Genomic DNA, 15,679 nt, shown 5'->3' on the forward strand with positions numbered 1-15,679 from the left:
AAACCGGAGTCTGGCGGGTAACCTTGCCTAGAGCTTCCTGATAGGGGTGCTAGTTGGTTGTCACCTTGTTCACACGTCTCATTCACACTTCATACATTACCTGCAGTCACTCATTACCCTCCTTATGTATGTAATAAATGTGTAAAAAAATTCTATGTGTGGTGTATTATTTTAACCAAAAGAGGAACCTAGTTCCTTTAATTGTGTAATCTGTGAACACGGAGAACCAAACTGTCCTGCCCAGTGTTCCACAGCAAGCATTCAGCGTGTATTTATGTGTGTCCAATATCAAACAGAACATCAAAACATTTAAAACACTAAAATCATCGGGGTTTTAAGAAGAGATCCGTTTTCTCCTATTGATCAAAGGGACCTCTCCTTTTGGACTCCAACCAGTACTTCTCTTTTTTAAGTTTTAGAGGATCTTTTCTAATAAAGTCCTCTGGGCCTTCCTAACCCTTCTGTAGTTTAGAGAATATTACTAAAAAATATTCTCAAGGCCTTTAACCTTTTAATTTGTTTAGAAAGGCGTTACTAATAAACCCTTTCAAGGTCCCAGACCTGCTGAGGTATTTATCCGACACCGGAGAGCGACCCGTCGGCCGCAACCGTGGTCAGACCTCAGTTCACTCTTATCTTTATTCACTTATTCACTTATTTCTTATTCACTTATCTCTTATTCACTTGTCTGATTCTCAGCAAGCCTTAAGTAAGCCAGACAATTTTGGTTATGAATTACTAGGAGTTTGGACACTAAGTATTTTTATAATGTTCAATATAGCAGAAATAAAAGGTCTGCTTACCTTGTTTTTGTGTGCACACAGCTTTTGTCCAAACTCCGTTCACTCAGACCACGGCCGATGTCCTCCCACCCGTTCCAGTTTGGCCTGGAGCGGATCCTGTTCGTGACGCCAATTGAAGGATATAAAAAAAACAACAACAGCAATAGAATAATATTAAACACAAAGTGAACCCGTCTTCCTTCATTAAATAGGTTCTTTTAGATGTTAAGGAGGAATTGACTTAACCAGGCTGGCGGAGAATGAAGACAACCGGACACCTGCAGCAGATGGGGGAATCAGTGAACTTTTATTGAGACAGAGACAACCTCTCAAAAACAGCTCACATCAAGAGATTCCTCATATTTTCTGTGAGGATGGGTATATATTCTCTAAAACCTAAGGAGGGGGTTGTGAGGAAAGTGCTGCATTAGCAGAAAAACAACTCCATAAAAGGAAAGCGGCCTTGAGTGTTCTAGTCTCTTCGCTTGCAGATATCTTTCGCCTGCAGGATGAGGCGATCGCTTCTTATCGCTCTCAAGGCCAAAGTCGTGAGCACACATTTTTATTACACAGTTGCACAGTAACTTTAAAGCTGAACAATATTTAAAGCTGAATAATGTTTGATCAAATTATATTTTCTTCAGTATCAGGGAGCTAGCAGAGCTAGTGGCCATGCTCCCCGTTCATGTTGAAAGGATGCAGCTGACATGGAGCCATCTGATCAAATGGTTAAAGGTTTTTCCTGGCACACCCAGCAGGGAGCAGTGTGAGATCCCCTAGGAGGAACTGGAAAATATTTCTGGGAAAGATCTGGACTAAAGGTCACACCCACAATGTCCTGGAGTAAAGCCTAGTCCTGAAACACAATGACTCTATTCACACAATTTGAAAGCTTTTCTTTTTTTTTAATCTGAGTTTTTAAGTGAGTAAAAAAAAATACAAAAGAAGTGGAAACCGTAGGGGCAAAACAGACACAGATAAAAACAATTGAAACAATCACACTGGGGAGGAAGTAAAATCAAGCAGAAGACACTGGTGACTTGTGCTATGGGAAAAACATGACGAGGTCAAACACACAATACAGACTGAAAACAATACAGTTTTTGCATAAAAGCAGTGGTGTGATGTGTATGAGAGGAAAGGCACTGTAGACTAATGTATTATTAAAAGTTTGTGCATTAAGTCAGTGAGATAGGAAAAGAAATGCTACATATTAATGAACTTTAGCCTATTTGAAGCCAGGAAAGAAAGCTGACTGTGAAAATTAACAGACAGTCTAGGTATAAAACGTGCGACTGAATAAATATTCAGTCTGATGTTTAAATGAAATGTTTCATTTTCTCATGTCTCAGTCATTCAAGTGGCTGAGATAGTCTTCTCCAAAGACAATCATCTGTTTCAGTGCACACAGGATGTGAGCATCAGTGGCATCATTTGTATTGATTTCTGAACTGTAGTTCTTCACAAGAAAGATGCTGTTCACTGGGAGGCCCAGAAGCTGGCTAAATTTGTAGACCTGAGTGTTGAAAAGATTTCAGTGATTCAGTAACTGTAAAAAGATTTCAGTGCTAAATTTAGAAAATGTAACTGAAAAAGTGCATTCAAAATTAATAAAATTTACCTGTTCCTTCAGGTAGTCACTCTTGTAGATGTTGTTCACATTCTTTTGTGCCTTGGGACAGGCGTCATCAACTTTAGTGAGAATAGCCAGCTGGGGAATTTCTGTTAATGCAAAAACGTAATCACTTTATAAACATTTGTTTTTCTCCCTCTTTTTTTTGCTGCATATTCCATAAATTTATATATATATATATATATATATATATATATATATATATATATATATATATATATATATATATACACATATATATACAGTGGGGCAAAAAAGTATTTAGTCAGCCACCGATTGTGCAAGTTCCCCCACTTAAAATGATGACAGAGGTCAGTAATTTGCACCAGAGGTACACTTCAACTGTGAGAGACAGAATGTGAAAAAAAAAATCCATGAATTCACATGGTAGGATTTGTAAAGAATTTATTCGTAAATTAGGGTGGAAAATAAGTATTTGGTCACCTCAAACAAGGAAAATCTCTGGCTCTCACAGACCTGTAACGTCTTCTGTAAGAAGCTTTTCTGTCCCCCACTCGTTACCTGTATGAGTGGCACCTGTTTGAACTCATCATCTGTATAAAAGACACCTGTCCACAGCCTCAAACAGTCAGACTCCAAACTCCGCCATGGCCAAGACCAAAGAGCTTTCGAAGGACACCAGGAAAAGTATTGTAGACCTGCACCAGACTGGGAAGAGTGAATCTACAATAGGCAAGCAGCTTGGTGTGAAAAAATCAACTGTGGGAGCAATCATCAGAAAATGGAAGACATACAAGACCACTGATAATCTCCCTCGATCTGGGGCTCCACGCAAGATCTCATCCCGTGGGGTCAAAATGATCATGAGAACGGTGAGCAAAGATCCCAGAACCACACGGGGGGACCTGGTGAATGACCTGCAGAGAGCTGGGACCAAAGTAACAAAGGTCACCATCAGTAACACACTACAACGGCAGGGAATCAAATCCCGCAGTGCCAGACGTGTTCCGCTGCTGAAGCCAGTGCATGTCCAGGCCCGTCTGAAGTTTGCCAGAGAGCACATGGATGATACAGCAGAGGATTGGGAGAATGTCATGTGGTCAGATGAAACCAAAGTAGAACTTTTTGGTATAAACTCAACTCGTCGTGTTTGGAGGAAGAAGAATACTGAGTTGCATCCCAAGAACACCATACCTACTGTGAAGCATGGGGGTGGAAACATCATGCTATGGGGCTGTTTTTCTGCCAAGGGGACAGGACGACTGATCCTTGTTAAGGACAGAATGAATGGGGCCGTGTATCGTGAGATTTTGAGCCAAAACCTCCTTCCATCAGTGAGAACTTTGAAGATGAAACGAGGCTGGGTCTTCCAACATGACAATGATCCAAAACACACCGCCCGGGCAACAAAGGAGTGGCTCCGTAAGAAGCATTTGAAAGTCCTGGAGTGGCCTAGCCAGTCTCCAGACCTCAACCCCATAGAAAATCTGTGGCGGGAGTTGAAAGTCCGTGTTGCTCGGCGACAGCCCCAAAACATCACTGCTCTCGAGAAGATCTGCATGGAGGAATGGGCCAAAATACCAGCTACTGTGTGTGCAAACCTGGTAAAGACCTATAGTAAACGTTTGACCTCTGTTATTGCCAACAAAGGTTATGTTACAAAGTATTGAGTTGTATTTTGTTATTGACCAAATACTTATTTTCCACCCTGATTTACGAATAGATTCTTTACAAATCCTACCATGTGGATTCATGGATTTTTTTTTTCACATTCTGTCTCTCACAGTTGACGTGTACCTCTGGTGCAAATTACTGACCTCTGTCATCATTTTAGGTGGGGGAACTTGCACAATCGGTGGCTGACTAAATACTTTTTTGCCCCACTGTATGTATATATATATATACACATATATATATATATATGTATATATATATATACACATATATATATATACATATATATATGTGTATATACTTATATATATATGTGTATATATGTATATATATATACACATATATATATGTATATATATATATATACATATATATATGTGTATATATATATACATATATATATATTAGGGGTGCAACGATACACAAAATTCACGGTTCGGTTCGATACTTTGGTGTCACGGTTCGATATTTTTTCGATACAAAAAAAATGTTCATGCCTTTTTAATTTGTCATTTATTAAACTTATAAATATATATTTTAACTCAAAAGTACAGTTTTTTAATTTAATGTTGCTGAAACAAAAGTAATTAAAAAAATAAATATATCTCAGGGCTCTCAAAATTTCAAAATCCCTGGTAGCCCTTCGGGCAGGGACTCTTCAGTTTTTGGTAGCCCAAAATAAATTTAAGTAGCCCGAATAAAAAAGAGAGCAATTTTTTGATTGATGTTTTGTTTCCTTTACAATATTATACATTAAAGTATAATATTGTAAAGGAAACAAAACATTAATCAAAAAATTGTTGAAAAACAAATTACAACATTGTATAAAAATTACAATCATCAACTCAAATACTTGGTTCTAATTGAACAGAAATTTCTATGAACTTGTAAGAACTGTGTAGGACATGAATCAGTCTGTGTCAGATCCTGAATTTGAAATTTCCACTGAAGTTACGGGTAAGAAAAAAGTGGAACCAAGATCTAGGCCATTTGCTTTTTGAAGTTTGCAAAGACTGCTAAATTTTGCCAGTGGTAGTTCACTCTTTGCAACATAGTACGCTGTTCTAAACAGATTTTTCAGGTTTATTTTTAGTATGTTATTTGCAATTGGTGTTTGTTCTGGGAAAGATATTGCAGACTGAGCAATAATGCATTTCTTGCATTTCTCATGGGTTCTAATGGGGGCCTTTCTTAAAATGACTGGTCCCAGTAACAAAGGCGCTTGTCGACTCAGAAATCGAGAGAAAACCAACAACACACCCGGCAGAACATTATGTTATTTACACGGGTGCACATAAGTGGTCCGCATGTGCGCGTTCGCTGTCAAAATAAAAGACGCGCACCAGATAAGAAGTTGCAACGCGCGTTTGCGTCCATATAAAAAGCACTGTTTTTGTCCGCTAGAGTAGGATTTTCACGGCACATTCCGCACCACATCTCTGTGCGTTCATCATTTGTTTGAAGCCAGCTCACCTCCTGCAACCACTTTTCCGAGAATACGTGCTTCTTTTGTGGTTCGGACTCCTTCTGACATTTGTTTGGAGGTGGAGGAACACCAAAGTAATTGCTTAAAGGAGCTTCTTCGACATCTTTAAGAGTTCTAAACAAATGTCTGTCCTTCTCCAGAAAATCTTATGTATGCAAACACGCGTTACAACTTCATATCTTGTGCGCGTTTTTTTTTTTTTTTTGACAGCGAATGCGCACCTGCGGACCACTTATGTGCAGCCCTGGTTATTTAGCTCGTCATATTGCAGCCACAGAAATTCTTTTGTCCATGAAACCATAAAGCTGCACTTTCTTTTTGCCTTATAGTCTGATTTGTCATAACTTCTCCGTTTTGTGGTAAGCTTTTCTTTGGCTGTCACTTCTTCACCCTGACCTGTCTTATTTGGCTCAGCAGAACTAAAATATATATCCTGCTGCTTTTACACACACACACATAACGGTCAGCGATTCTCTGCGCGATCAACCTCTCACATGTTTAAGCTTGCTGCGGGAGATTTCACTTGTCATGTTTGCATAGTAAGCTAACGATTGATAAGACGATGTCAGAGGAATTGGTGCACAAATTATCATCACTCACAGATCAGTGCTGTCGCTCTCTATACACAGTTCGGGCGATTGCAAAGTGAAAGCAAAAAACAAGCGCAAATTCAAACGCGATTTCAATATGTCACATATTGACAGTGGCTCACCGATGCCAATGACATAATTACCCAGCTACATTTCCGAAAGAATGCAAAAGCATTGACATATATTTTTCCTTCCTACAATAGCCCGACGGGCAGGGCAGAGATAGATTTTGGTAGCCCGACTGGAAAAATCGCTAGCCCCGGGACGTCGGGCTAGCGATGTTGCAAGCCCTGTATCTGATTGAGGAATCACTCATCTTTGGAAAAGAGAGTTTATTACAGAGAAATGGCTCTTTCCAAAATAAAAGCTATACTATCCGCTTCTTCTGGGCTATATTCTCAGCAGCATATTGTAGCGGGTCAGGGCTGTTCGGAGTTCTGTTTGTACAGTTATGTTTTGTTTATGTTGCCATAGTGACGGGTGACGCCCTCTCGCTGCGACGGTGTGTCCTTCCGGGGTCAGAGGGCGCCCTGTGTGTGTGTGTGTTTTTTTTTTGTTGTTTTTTTAACTTTATTTAACAAACAATGAGTATACAACATACGAACAGATGAAGTATACAAAACAACAGAACATGAACATAAAAGCCAAGGGTAAAAGAAAAAGGTAACAATTATAGGAATACACGCAAAAATTCACATACATATATTGTTTTGAGAGCTTTTTTGTTGGTGGAGTCTGATATTGATTGTATGTACATTTCCACATGGGCGCCTGTGTGTTGTTGTTGTTGTTGCTGTGCGGTTGCCGCGCTGAGCAGTTAGCTAGCGGCAGTGTTCTTCTGCAGATGTCAATAAACGGCTGTGCTCCCTGGCTAGCTCACGGGAAGTAAGACCAAACGACACCTCCGTCTCCCCCTTGTCTGAGCTCGCCACATTGGTGTCAGAAGTGGGATGATGGTGGCACCCCATGTTCTGACCCGAGTGACTTTTCCCCCGCGGGTCGTGACCAGCCGGTGCGCCAAAAGAAGGCACCTGGACATTTGCAGGACTTTGTGTGGGGTAATGGGGTCGTCGGGGACGACTGACCCCTTAGATGGGGGCTATGTAGCGGGTCAGGGCTGTTCGGGGTTCTGTTTGTACAGTTATGTTTTGTTTATGTTGCCATAGTGACGGGTGACGCCCTCTCGCTCCGACGGTGTCCTTCCGGGGTCAGAGGGCGCCCTGTGTTTGTGTGGGGTTTTTTTTGTGTGGTGTTGTTGTTGTTGCTGTGCTGTTGCCGCGCTGAGCAGTTAGCTAGCGGCAGTATTCTTCTGCAGATGTCAATAAACGGCTGTGCTCCCTGGCTAGCTCACGGGAAGTAAGACCAAACGACACCTCCGTCTCCCCCTTGTCTGAGCTCGCCACATTGGTGTCAGAAGTGGGATGATGGTGGCACCCCATGTTCTGACCCGAGTGACTTTTCCCCCGCGGGTCGTGACCAGCCGGTGCGCCAAAAGAAGGCACCTGGACATTTGCAGGACTTTGTGTGGGGTAATGGGGTCGTCGGGGACGACTGACCCCTTAGATGGGGGCTATGTAGCGGGTCAGGGCTGTTCGGGGTTCTGTTTGTACAGTTATGTTTTGTTTATGTTGCCATAGTGACGGGTGACGCCCTCTCGCTCCGACGGTGTCCTTCCGGGGTCAGAGGGCGCCCTGTGTTTGTGTGGGGTTTTTTTTGTGTGGTGTTGTTGTTGTTGCTGTGCTGTTGCCGCGCTGAGCAGTTAGCTAGCGGCAGTATTCTTCTGCAGATGTCAATAAACGGCTGTGCTCCCTGGCTAGCTCACGGGAAGTAAGACCAAACGACACCTCCGTCTCCCCCTTGTCTGAGCTCGCCACATTGGTGTCAGAAGTGGGATGATGGTGGCACCCCATGTTCTGACCCGAGTGACTTTTCCCCCGCGGGTCGTGACCGGCCGGTGCGCCAAAAGAAGGCACCTGGACATTTGCAGGACTTTGTGTGGGGTAAAGACAAGGAGGAGACACATCCGTCTCCTCCTTGTCTGAGCTCGCCACAATATTAAACATATCAGGTCCCCATAAGGAGAATCATGTGCTAACGGCTGTCTAAATGACTCGGGTAAAGTTTGTAGCATGCATGCCTGCATGCTTGTTGTTTTCGTCTGCTTCCACTTGTCTTTGCACTAGGATGATGTCGGCGTAAATGTGCAGTCATATTCGTTGTGTTCCCACTAATGTTGTCTGCGTTAATCTCGTTGAAATGACCTTAACGCCACAACACGGCAAATCTCCGTTAACGAGCTACCCCTGATCGCCCCGTGCGTGGGGCTAGACGGCCAACACGTTAACGAGCTAACTGCACTAACACACTAGTTCCCACCCATGTAATTGAGCATTGCATGGCACATCCAACATACTGTTTTACTTTAGTCCATGACGCGCTTACCTTCAGGGTCATACGTCACATGAAAACCAAAATAATTCCAAACGCCAGATCTGAATGAGGGTGGGGGAGGTTCAATTTGCCATGTTGCAAGGTGAGCTTAACTTCTGTCTTGCTAGCTTGCCCTGCGCTCTTCCTTCTGGCAATGCTGTCTGTGTTGAACGCTCAGTGGATCTGCGCTCGACAGTGCAGCCTAGGCGGAGTAGTCGAACGCAGATTCACTGAGCGCTCAACACAGACAGCATTGTCAGAAGGAAAGTTGATAAAATAAATTACAAATGTTGTATTGTTCGATACATATGCGTAGCGAACCGAAAGCACTATATCGAACGGTTCAATATCGATACGAGTATCGTTGCACCCCTAATATATATATATATATGTATATATGTATGTATATATGTATATATATATATGTATGTATATATGTGTATATATATGTATATATATAATTAGTCCAAATAATGTATTACAGAAAAATTTGCAACTGCTACCTTACCCAACGTAGTGGCTGCCAGTCTGATATCTCTCAGCTTTGCGATCATGTCCGAAGTTAGTAAAGACACTACGCCAGCAGGAACAACAGTGACCACAACATGAACTCTTTCACTCAGTTCAGGAGCAGCGTTGTATCCTAGATCTCCCTCTTCCAGCTTGTTTTCAGGATCAAACTAGAAAACAATGGAGTAAGAAGAGGTGTAAAGAAGATTACACCTCTTCTTACTGAAACTCATCTCAGTTTATATCTCTTGTTTATTAAATAAACAAGAGTTTAAGTAATAATTGTGATTAATTATGATTATATTCAGAAGGCACAAACTAAACAGAGCCCTGAAAAAAGTCTTACGAAGTTTTGACTGTGGAGAAGATGAGATAGGATGAAAGACGGTAGAAGTCAGAATCAAGGGTCTTCAAAGTCAGAAAAGAATGAACTGACTATGCAATAAGGACTTAAAGGCTGCTGAAGTCCAGAAATTATCAGCCTGTGATAAATGCCTGAGGACATGGAGGGAGTGATGCTTGAAAGAAGAATAGCAGGCTCATGCTGAGACTGAGAATATCACTGCTAAAATTATTATGACTCAAAAGAAAGGTAGCACATCATAAACAGAACTTGTCACAAGATCTAAACCAAGACTACACACCATTACTCAACTCTGAACTCACACAGCTTATTTTTAAGATATTAACTTTTATCTTGTAGGCATATAAAATAATAATTTGTAAACATATATTCCCCTACTATATCCCATACATTTGAAATGAAAACACTGTAACACTAAAATGTAAATGCAAATCTAGTGATTTGCAAATCGTATGAACCCATATAAGAACACAAATAAACAAAACCAAAAAACTAGACATATGAAGCAAAGCCAAAGGTCAAAAGATTCTACCTCGTAACCATCTTTCACATGTCCTCGTAGGGCAAGCTTAATGTCTTCCACATGAACGCCTTTGGTCCTTTCCATGCCCATGATGTCATTAATAACAAATGAGTAATGACCTTCATTGGTTTTGGAGAATTTATATGTTTTGTACTGAAAACAGAAGATGGAGTTCATAAGTCTTTGTTTAAAGCAGCTACAGTCATTATTTGACAGTAAAAAAATGATAGATAGATAGATAGATAGATAGATAGATAGATGGAAACATACATACCTTTTTGGTGAATGAATCTGCTGTAACGTGTTGATCTGTTGGAGCTCGACTAGCAACTCTGCCTTGTAAAACGCTGTCAACAGAGTTGATGAAGGTAGATTTCCCCTCACCAGTTGGCCCAATAAGCAGAATTCTGAGATGGGTAGCTTCATGATTTCGAGGACTGTACGATTTCAGAAAATCCAGCGTATCCTGGTTATTCCTGCAAACAATCAACCAAACAGACACTGAAACTTTACAAATAATTTGTTTTTGTTTTTAGAAATAAAAAGGTATCACTTAAATTTTTCTAAAAATTTAGCATAAATAATATTTCTTGAACTTTAGCCAAAACCTTCTTTTAGGCCATACCAGTTTTGTGTTTTACCAACAAAAACTGAGCTATCATGAGCAGGATAAACAACACCAAATATTATGTCAGTGATCTGGGGCATGTAGGTTTGGATCCCCCCCCCCAATCAGTAACGCCTTTGTTTAGAAACTGTAGTGTGTCTTTCCTTATATTATCTTTGTCTAATATTTACATTTATTTGATAATCTGAAACATTTAATTGTGAAAAAAGAAAAATGAATACAAAAGAAAGAGGACAAACACATTTTCACACCACTGTAGTCTCAACAGAGTTATTCTTGTTCACTAGCTGGCCCGCTAAGAAGGGGTTTGAGAAGAATGGTTTCATTATTTTGATATTTTTGAAATTTCACAAAATCAAGAATTTTTTATTTATTCTTGTTAATTAAAACAAAACAAAACATTGAAATAAGATATGGCTTGCACTATTAGCATAAGAGCGATGCTCTGCTATCACACACAACAGTCAGCTACCAAAACAAAAAATCTAAATTCTGTGTTAAGGAGCAGAACGAAGCCAAAACAATAATATATGTTTATCATACTCACTTTGGCAAAGGCCTCCATGACTGACTAAATACTGAAGAGGAAAATCACATATGTTAACATAATGGGAAGACAGGAACATAAACAAATAGTGTCACAATGCAAAAGTGTTACCTTGACATCATTATCATTTAATAAAATTTGAGTGACAGTAGGTGGAGCATCTATTGCTAATATTGTTACTGTTTTTTTGATGTTCACCTTAATTACTTGGTTAGGTTGAAGAATAAAAGTTCTTTAAAAATGTTTCACATATAAGGATTTCACAGTTTTCAGTGTTTGTTGTAAAAAAAAACAAAAAAAACAATCATAAATGTTTTTAATTTTTTTTAAACTCTGGATCAATGGAACGATCATGCATTTTGCTCTGAGACTAGTGCGACATGTAACAGGTCAGGACTTACCTCCGCCCATATCTGTAAAACAAGACAATTATATGAAAAGGTCAGCAAACTGAAATAAAAAAAGATGAAACTAGATATGATTTGCAATTCAGAGTCTTTCATGGTCCCTTCATCCTCACTATATGCGTTTGAGTCCATTCCAAGATTCAGAATCCTTCAATTGAGTCTCATAAACAAATATTTTATTGACAGTAAAACAGAAAATATAACAGATATTTAAACTAAGATATTTTACTGTTTCATGAAAAATATTAGTAATTAGTATAAATATAAGTTATAAGTATATTTATACAAACTAATAAAAATATTAATTTAATCGTTAATTGTGAATATGATGACAGCAACATGCTACAAAAAACTTTGGAGGTGAGCAACAAAATGCTGGAAAAGTAAATGGTGCTAACAAGCAGCAGCCAGAGGAACACTTTGCAGCTAAATAGGTTAATTTACAACAGCTCAGTGACATGATTGGGTATAAAAAGAGCATCTTAGGCAGAGTTTGTTAGAAATAAAGATGGGCAGAAATTCATCAATCTACAAACATTATGCAAATTATGGAACAATTTCAGCAACATTGGGTGTTCAGGATCAGGCTGCACTGCATTAAAAACAGGCATGATTCTGTCATTGAAATCACTGCAGTGAGTCAAAGCAGTATAATTGAAAAGGTCTTACCTTCTCCGACGTGGTTCTGGACACAATGACTGCAATGGGGTGTGTGGGGGTATTCTGTTAGTTTCCTTACTGCTTTCACTTTCATATTCATCTATTTGTTTTCAAGTAAGCCATGTGACTTTGAAGAAGCATAGTTTTCTTGTTCACATTACTTATTGAATTACTGACATGCAGGTTAAGTAAATGAATCACACAGGGTTAGTTTACTCAGATTTCAATTTTGTTCATTCTTGTATTTAGTCTTGTTCCAAGACGCTAGCTTTTTTATACTTTTCTTCTCTCCAGAGTATTCCATCCTCTGGTGTCACGTTTACTGTATTTCGTTCATTCATGTCTGTGTTTTCCCTCTTTAGCTGTTACACTTTCTGTTTTACTTTAAGAGTTAGTTTTTGTTGTGTTTTGCTTTTAGTTTTGCTTTTCTTGTCTTCTGTGATGTAGTTCCTCTGTTAGCCAGAGGAAGGAAAGGACTCCTCTTTCCCTACCTGCCCTTCTGTGCATATGTATAGTCATCTTTTCCCCTTCCCCTTTGTCAGAGTGTCTGTTATGCTGTTACTTGAAGCACTTTCCGAATGTGACAAATATTATTTAAAGGTAGATCTTTTTCAAAAACCTTCTCAAACTGCAGATTTGGAGCTTAGGTCTGTTATTTGTGTGGCCCGGTCATGGGGAATGAGACAGGACACAGGAAATACTCTTTTGTGGGCTTTTTTATTCTCCGACTGTACTCGGAGGAGCACAGTTTTAATTCTGTAGTTTTGAGTGAAACGGCAAAATTTAACTATTCCACTGGCTCAGCCTAAACTGCCTTTCAGGGTCTGAGACAACAGTAACTATCATATGTACATGTTAAATCCAAACAGTATAGACAACAGTAGTGACCTGTCAAGAAACAAATACAACAAAAAAAGAGAAAACAAAACAAATAAACACATTGTTTACATCCCACAACTTCGCAGGTCAACTGGCAATAAAGTGCACTGTAAACTCTCTTTTAAACATACATTTCTATGGGAGAACATCATGAACTCACTTCGGTTTCTCCACACAGCTACTGTGCTAGGACAAGTACACACGCAGGAATCACACAGCAAGTGATCTCCCCTCTGAATCAAACAGAAACATACAGAGTTATGCAAAGTGAGTAAAAGTATAAACTTAACAACTTTGAAATCTGTTAGGACACTGTAACTACTCACGCCAACCGGCTCTTCAGTCCCTTTCACAGCACGTGACCATTAAACATGGACCCGTCGCGCGTTAAGAACTGTACAGAAATGGTCACAAACCTGGAGTCATTGCTAAAGAAACTTAGCTAATTACAGTCTACTACAACACTGGTGACAATATTTTGCAGTATGCTACACTTTTTAGCACATTTACCTCGTGTGTAGCTAGCCACAGAATCTTTTGCAGTCTCTAACTCTCCAGTGCTCCCGCTCACAGCGCTCAGTGTGACACAAACTTGAGTGCATGCGTGCTCTGGCTTATGGCGGCTCTTAAAGGGACAGTATACCCCCAAAACGCGAGGTCTAGTCATCACCATGACAACCCTACAACAGACCTCCGGTAGACAGGCAACCAGTCAAAAACACAATTCCCTCTTTTTAAACCCTTTCCATGCGTAGTATTAGTTCACTTGGCTACATTCTCCCCTGCTACGAGTCAATGTCCTCGGTGACCCCCTGCTCATCCACCATTCCCCTGAGTTTGGTGGTGTAGAGAACCATACCGGCTAACACCTGGGAGAGTACATCTGGACTGAAGGATACTGCATTGCATGCTGACCTAGGTAGATTAAATGGGTTTGTGTGGACCCCTGCAGTTTCTCTCCTACTCCTGCGTGTAGCAGGTGTGGGTGGACCGGCCTCCGCTTTCTCTTTCTTTCCTTTCCTAGGAGCTGGAACAGGTTTTGCCACCGGTTCTTCACTGGAGAATCCAATGCTTCCTGGCCCAGGTGGAAGGTAAGCTGCTGGCTCCACCTCGAGGTCATCAGGGTTGTCGCTGCTCTCTTGCCCTAGCAGATCCTCACCCATATTTTCAGTTCCATTCTCCAATTGGTTTCCAGGCTCGTTGACCGTCGGAACCAAGTTCCCAGGTCCCTGAGCCACTGGCAGCTCCATTGGGTACTGGACCTCCTCCATCAAGGCAAACTCTGGATGCTCAAGCTCCGTATCAGACACTTGGTGCTCATCTGCAGAACTGACTTCCTGGTCACGTAGCCTTGGGTTGGGTGCAGGTATAGACCCCACGCATGGCCTCAAGTTAGATCTGTGGACTCTTTTCACCAGCCCTCCTTCCAGTGGCACTACTGTGTATGTTGTCCCTTGGATATCAACCACTTTGTACACAGGGGCTGCCCAGGCATCTTGAATTTTATTCCTTCCTGGTGGTCGGTAACGGAGATACACAAACTGTCCGATGTCAACAGGTGGACAGAACACCTTTCCTTGCTGCTGAACCACTCTCTCTGCAGCCTTCCGTTCGGCAAATTCTCTGGCTCTGGCATGTGCATCCTGGAGACGCTCCTGGTGCACTGCTAACCAGTCCAGTTTGTCATCCTTCACTTCCTCCCGGCCCAACAATGCATCAACGGGTAGATGTGGGTGGACCCCAAACAGCAGGTAATGGGGAGAATACCCTGTCGTTGAGTGCGGCGTGACATTGTAAGCATACACCAGCTCTGACAGATGCTCGGGCCAGCGCCGCTTCTTCTCAGGGGGAAGCGTACGCAAGAGGTTGTGTAAAGTCCTGTTGAACCTCTCACAATGTGGGTTACCCTGAGGGTGGTGGGGTGTTGTACGCGTTTTCTTCACTCCATACAGTTTGCATAGCTCAGCAATCACTGCGCTTTCAAAATTCCTGCCCTGGTCTGAGTGCAGGCGCTCTGGTACCCCATACTTCAGGAACCACTCTTTCAGGATAACCTTAGCTGTGGTATCTGCTTTTTGATCTCGTGTGGCAAATGCCTGACTGAACTTGGTGAACACGTCAGTCATTACAAGAACGTTTTCACGACCATCTCAAGGGTGGTATAATCAACAGCAACAACTTCAAGTGGGCGGGTAGCCAAAAATGGAGCGTGGGGTGCCTGAACTTTGGGTTGAGGCATCTTTGTTAACACACACCTCTGACATTTCTTCACCCAGTGCTCAACATCTTCAAACATGCCTCCCCAGAAACATCTTTGTTTCAACAATCCCAGTGTGCGTTCGATTCCCTGGTGTCCCATGTGATCATGCACACTCCTGAGCACTTTTTCTTTAAGACAGGCAGGTAGTAGCAGCTGATGGCACTGTCCAAGGTGAGCATCTTCAATTACACGGTATAGCAGTCCATCCTTTTCTCTGATCCGAGGCCACTGCTTCAGTAGAGAACGTACCGGTTTAGACAGACCCCCTCTCTCTCTGTAGGTGGGTCTCTTCTGTCTGCTCCAAAACTCTCTCAAGACACCAATTGTTGGGTCTGACACTTGGAA

The 15,679-nt window shown here is 41.3% G+C and overlaps 2 protein-coding genes across 2 annotated transcripts; both read right to left on the minus strand.

Moving 5' to 3' along the window:
* Positions 1-1,666: 1,666 nt before the first annotated feature.
* LOC113020920 (interferon-induced protein 44-like) lies at positions 1,667-11,623 on the minus strand. Its single transcript, XM_026165241.2, has 7 exons — positions 11,530-11,623; positions 11,129-11,159; positions 10,228-10,429; positions 9,963-10,106; positions 9,065-9,236; positions 2,404-2,504; positions 1,667-2,298 (listed from the first exon to the last, which is right to left on the minus strand). The coding sequence occupies exons 1-7, from the start codon at positions 11,537-11,539 to the stop codon at positions 2,131-2,133; spliced, it is 828 nt and encodes a 275-aa protein (XP_026021026.1). The 5' UTR covers positions 11,540-11,623; the 3' UTR covers positions 1,667-2,130.
* A 1,270-nt stretch (positions 11,624-12,893) lies between these two features.
* LOC113020921 (uncharacterized) lies at positions 12,894-15,219 on the minus strand. Its single transcript, XM_080300921.1, has 2 exons — positions 13,235-15,219; positions 12,894-13,083 (listed from the first exon to the last, which is right to left on the minus strand). Exon 1 carries the CDS (start codon positions 15,198-15,200, stop codon positions 13,860-13,862), a length of 1,341 nt encoding a protein of 446 aa, XP_080157047.1. The 5' UTR covers positions 15,201-15,219; the 3' UTR covers positions 12,894-13,083; positions 13,235-13,859.
* Between the last annotated feature and the right edge of the window lie 460 nt (positions 15,220-15,679).

This window comes from Astatotilapia calliptera, chromosome 4 (genome assembly GCF_964374335.1).
Source record: "Astatotilapia calliptera chromosome 4, fAstCal68.1, whole genome shotgun sequence".
Taxonomy (NCBI): domain Eukaryota; kingdom Metazoa; phylum Chordata; class Actinopteri; order Cichliformes; family Cichlidae; genus Astatotilapia; species Astatotilapia calliptera.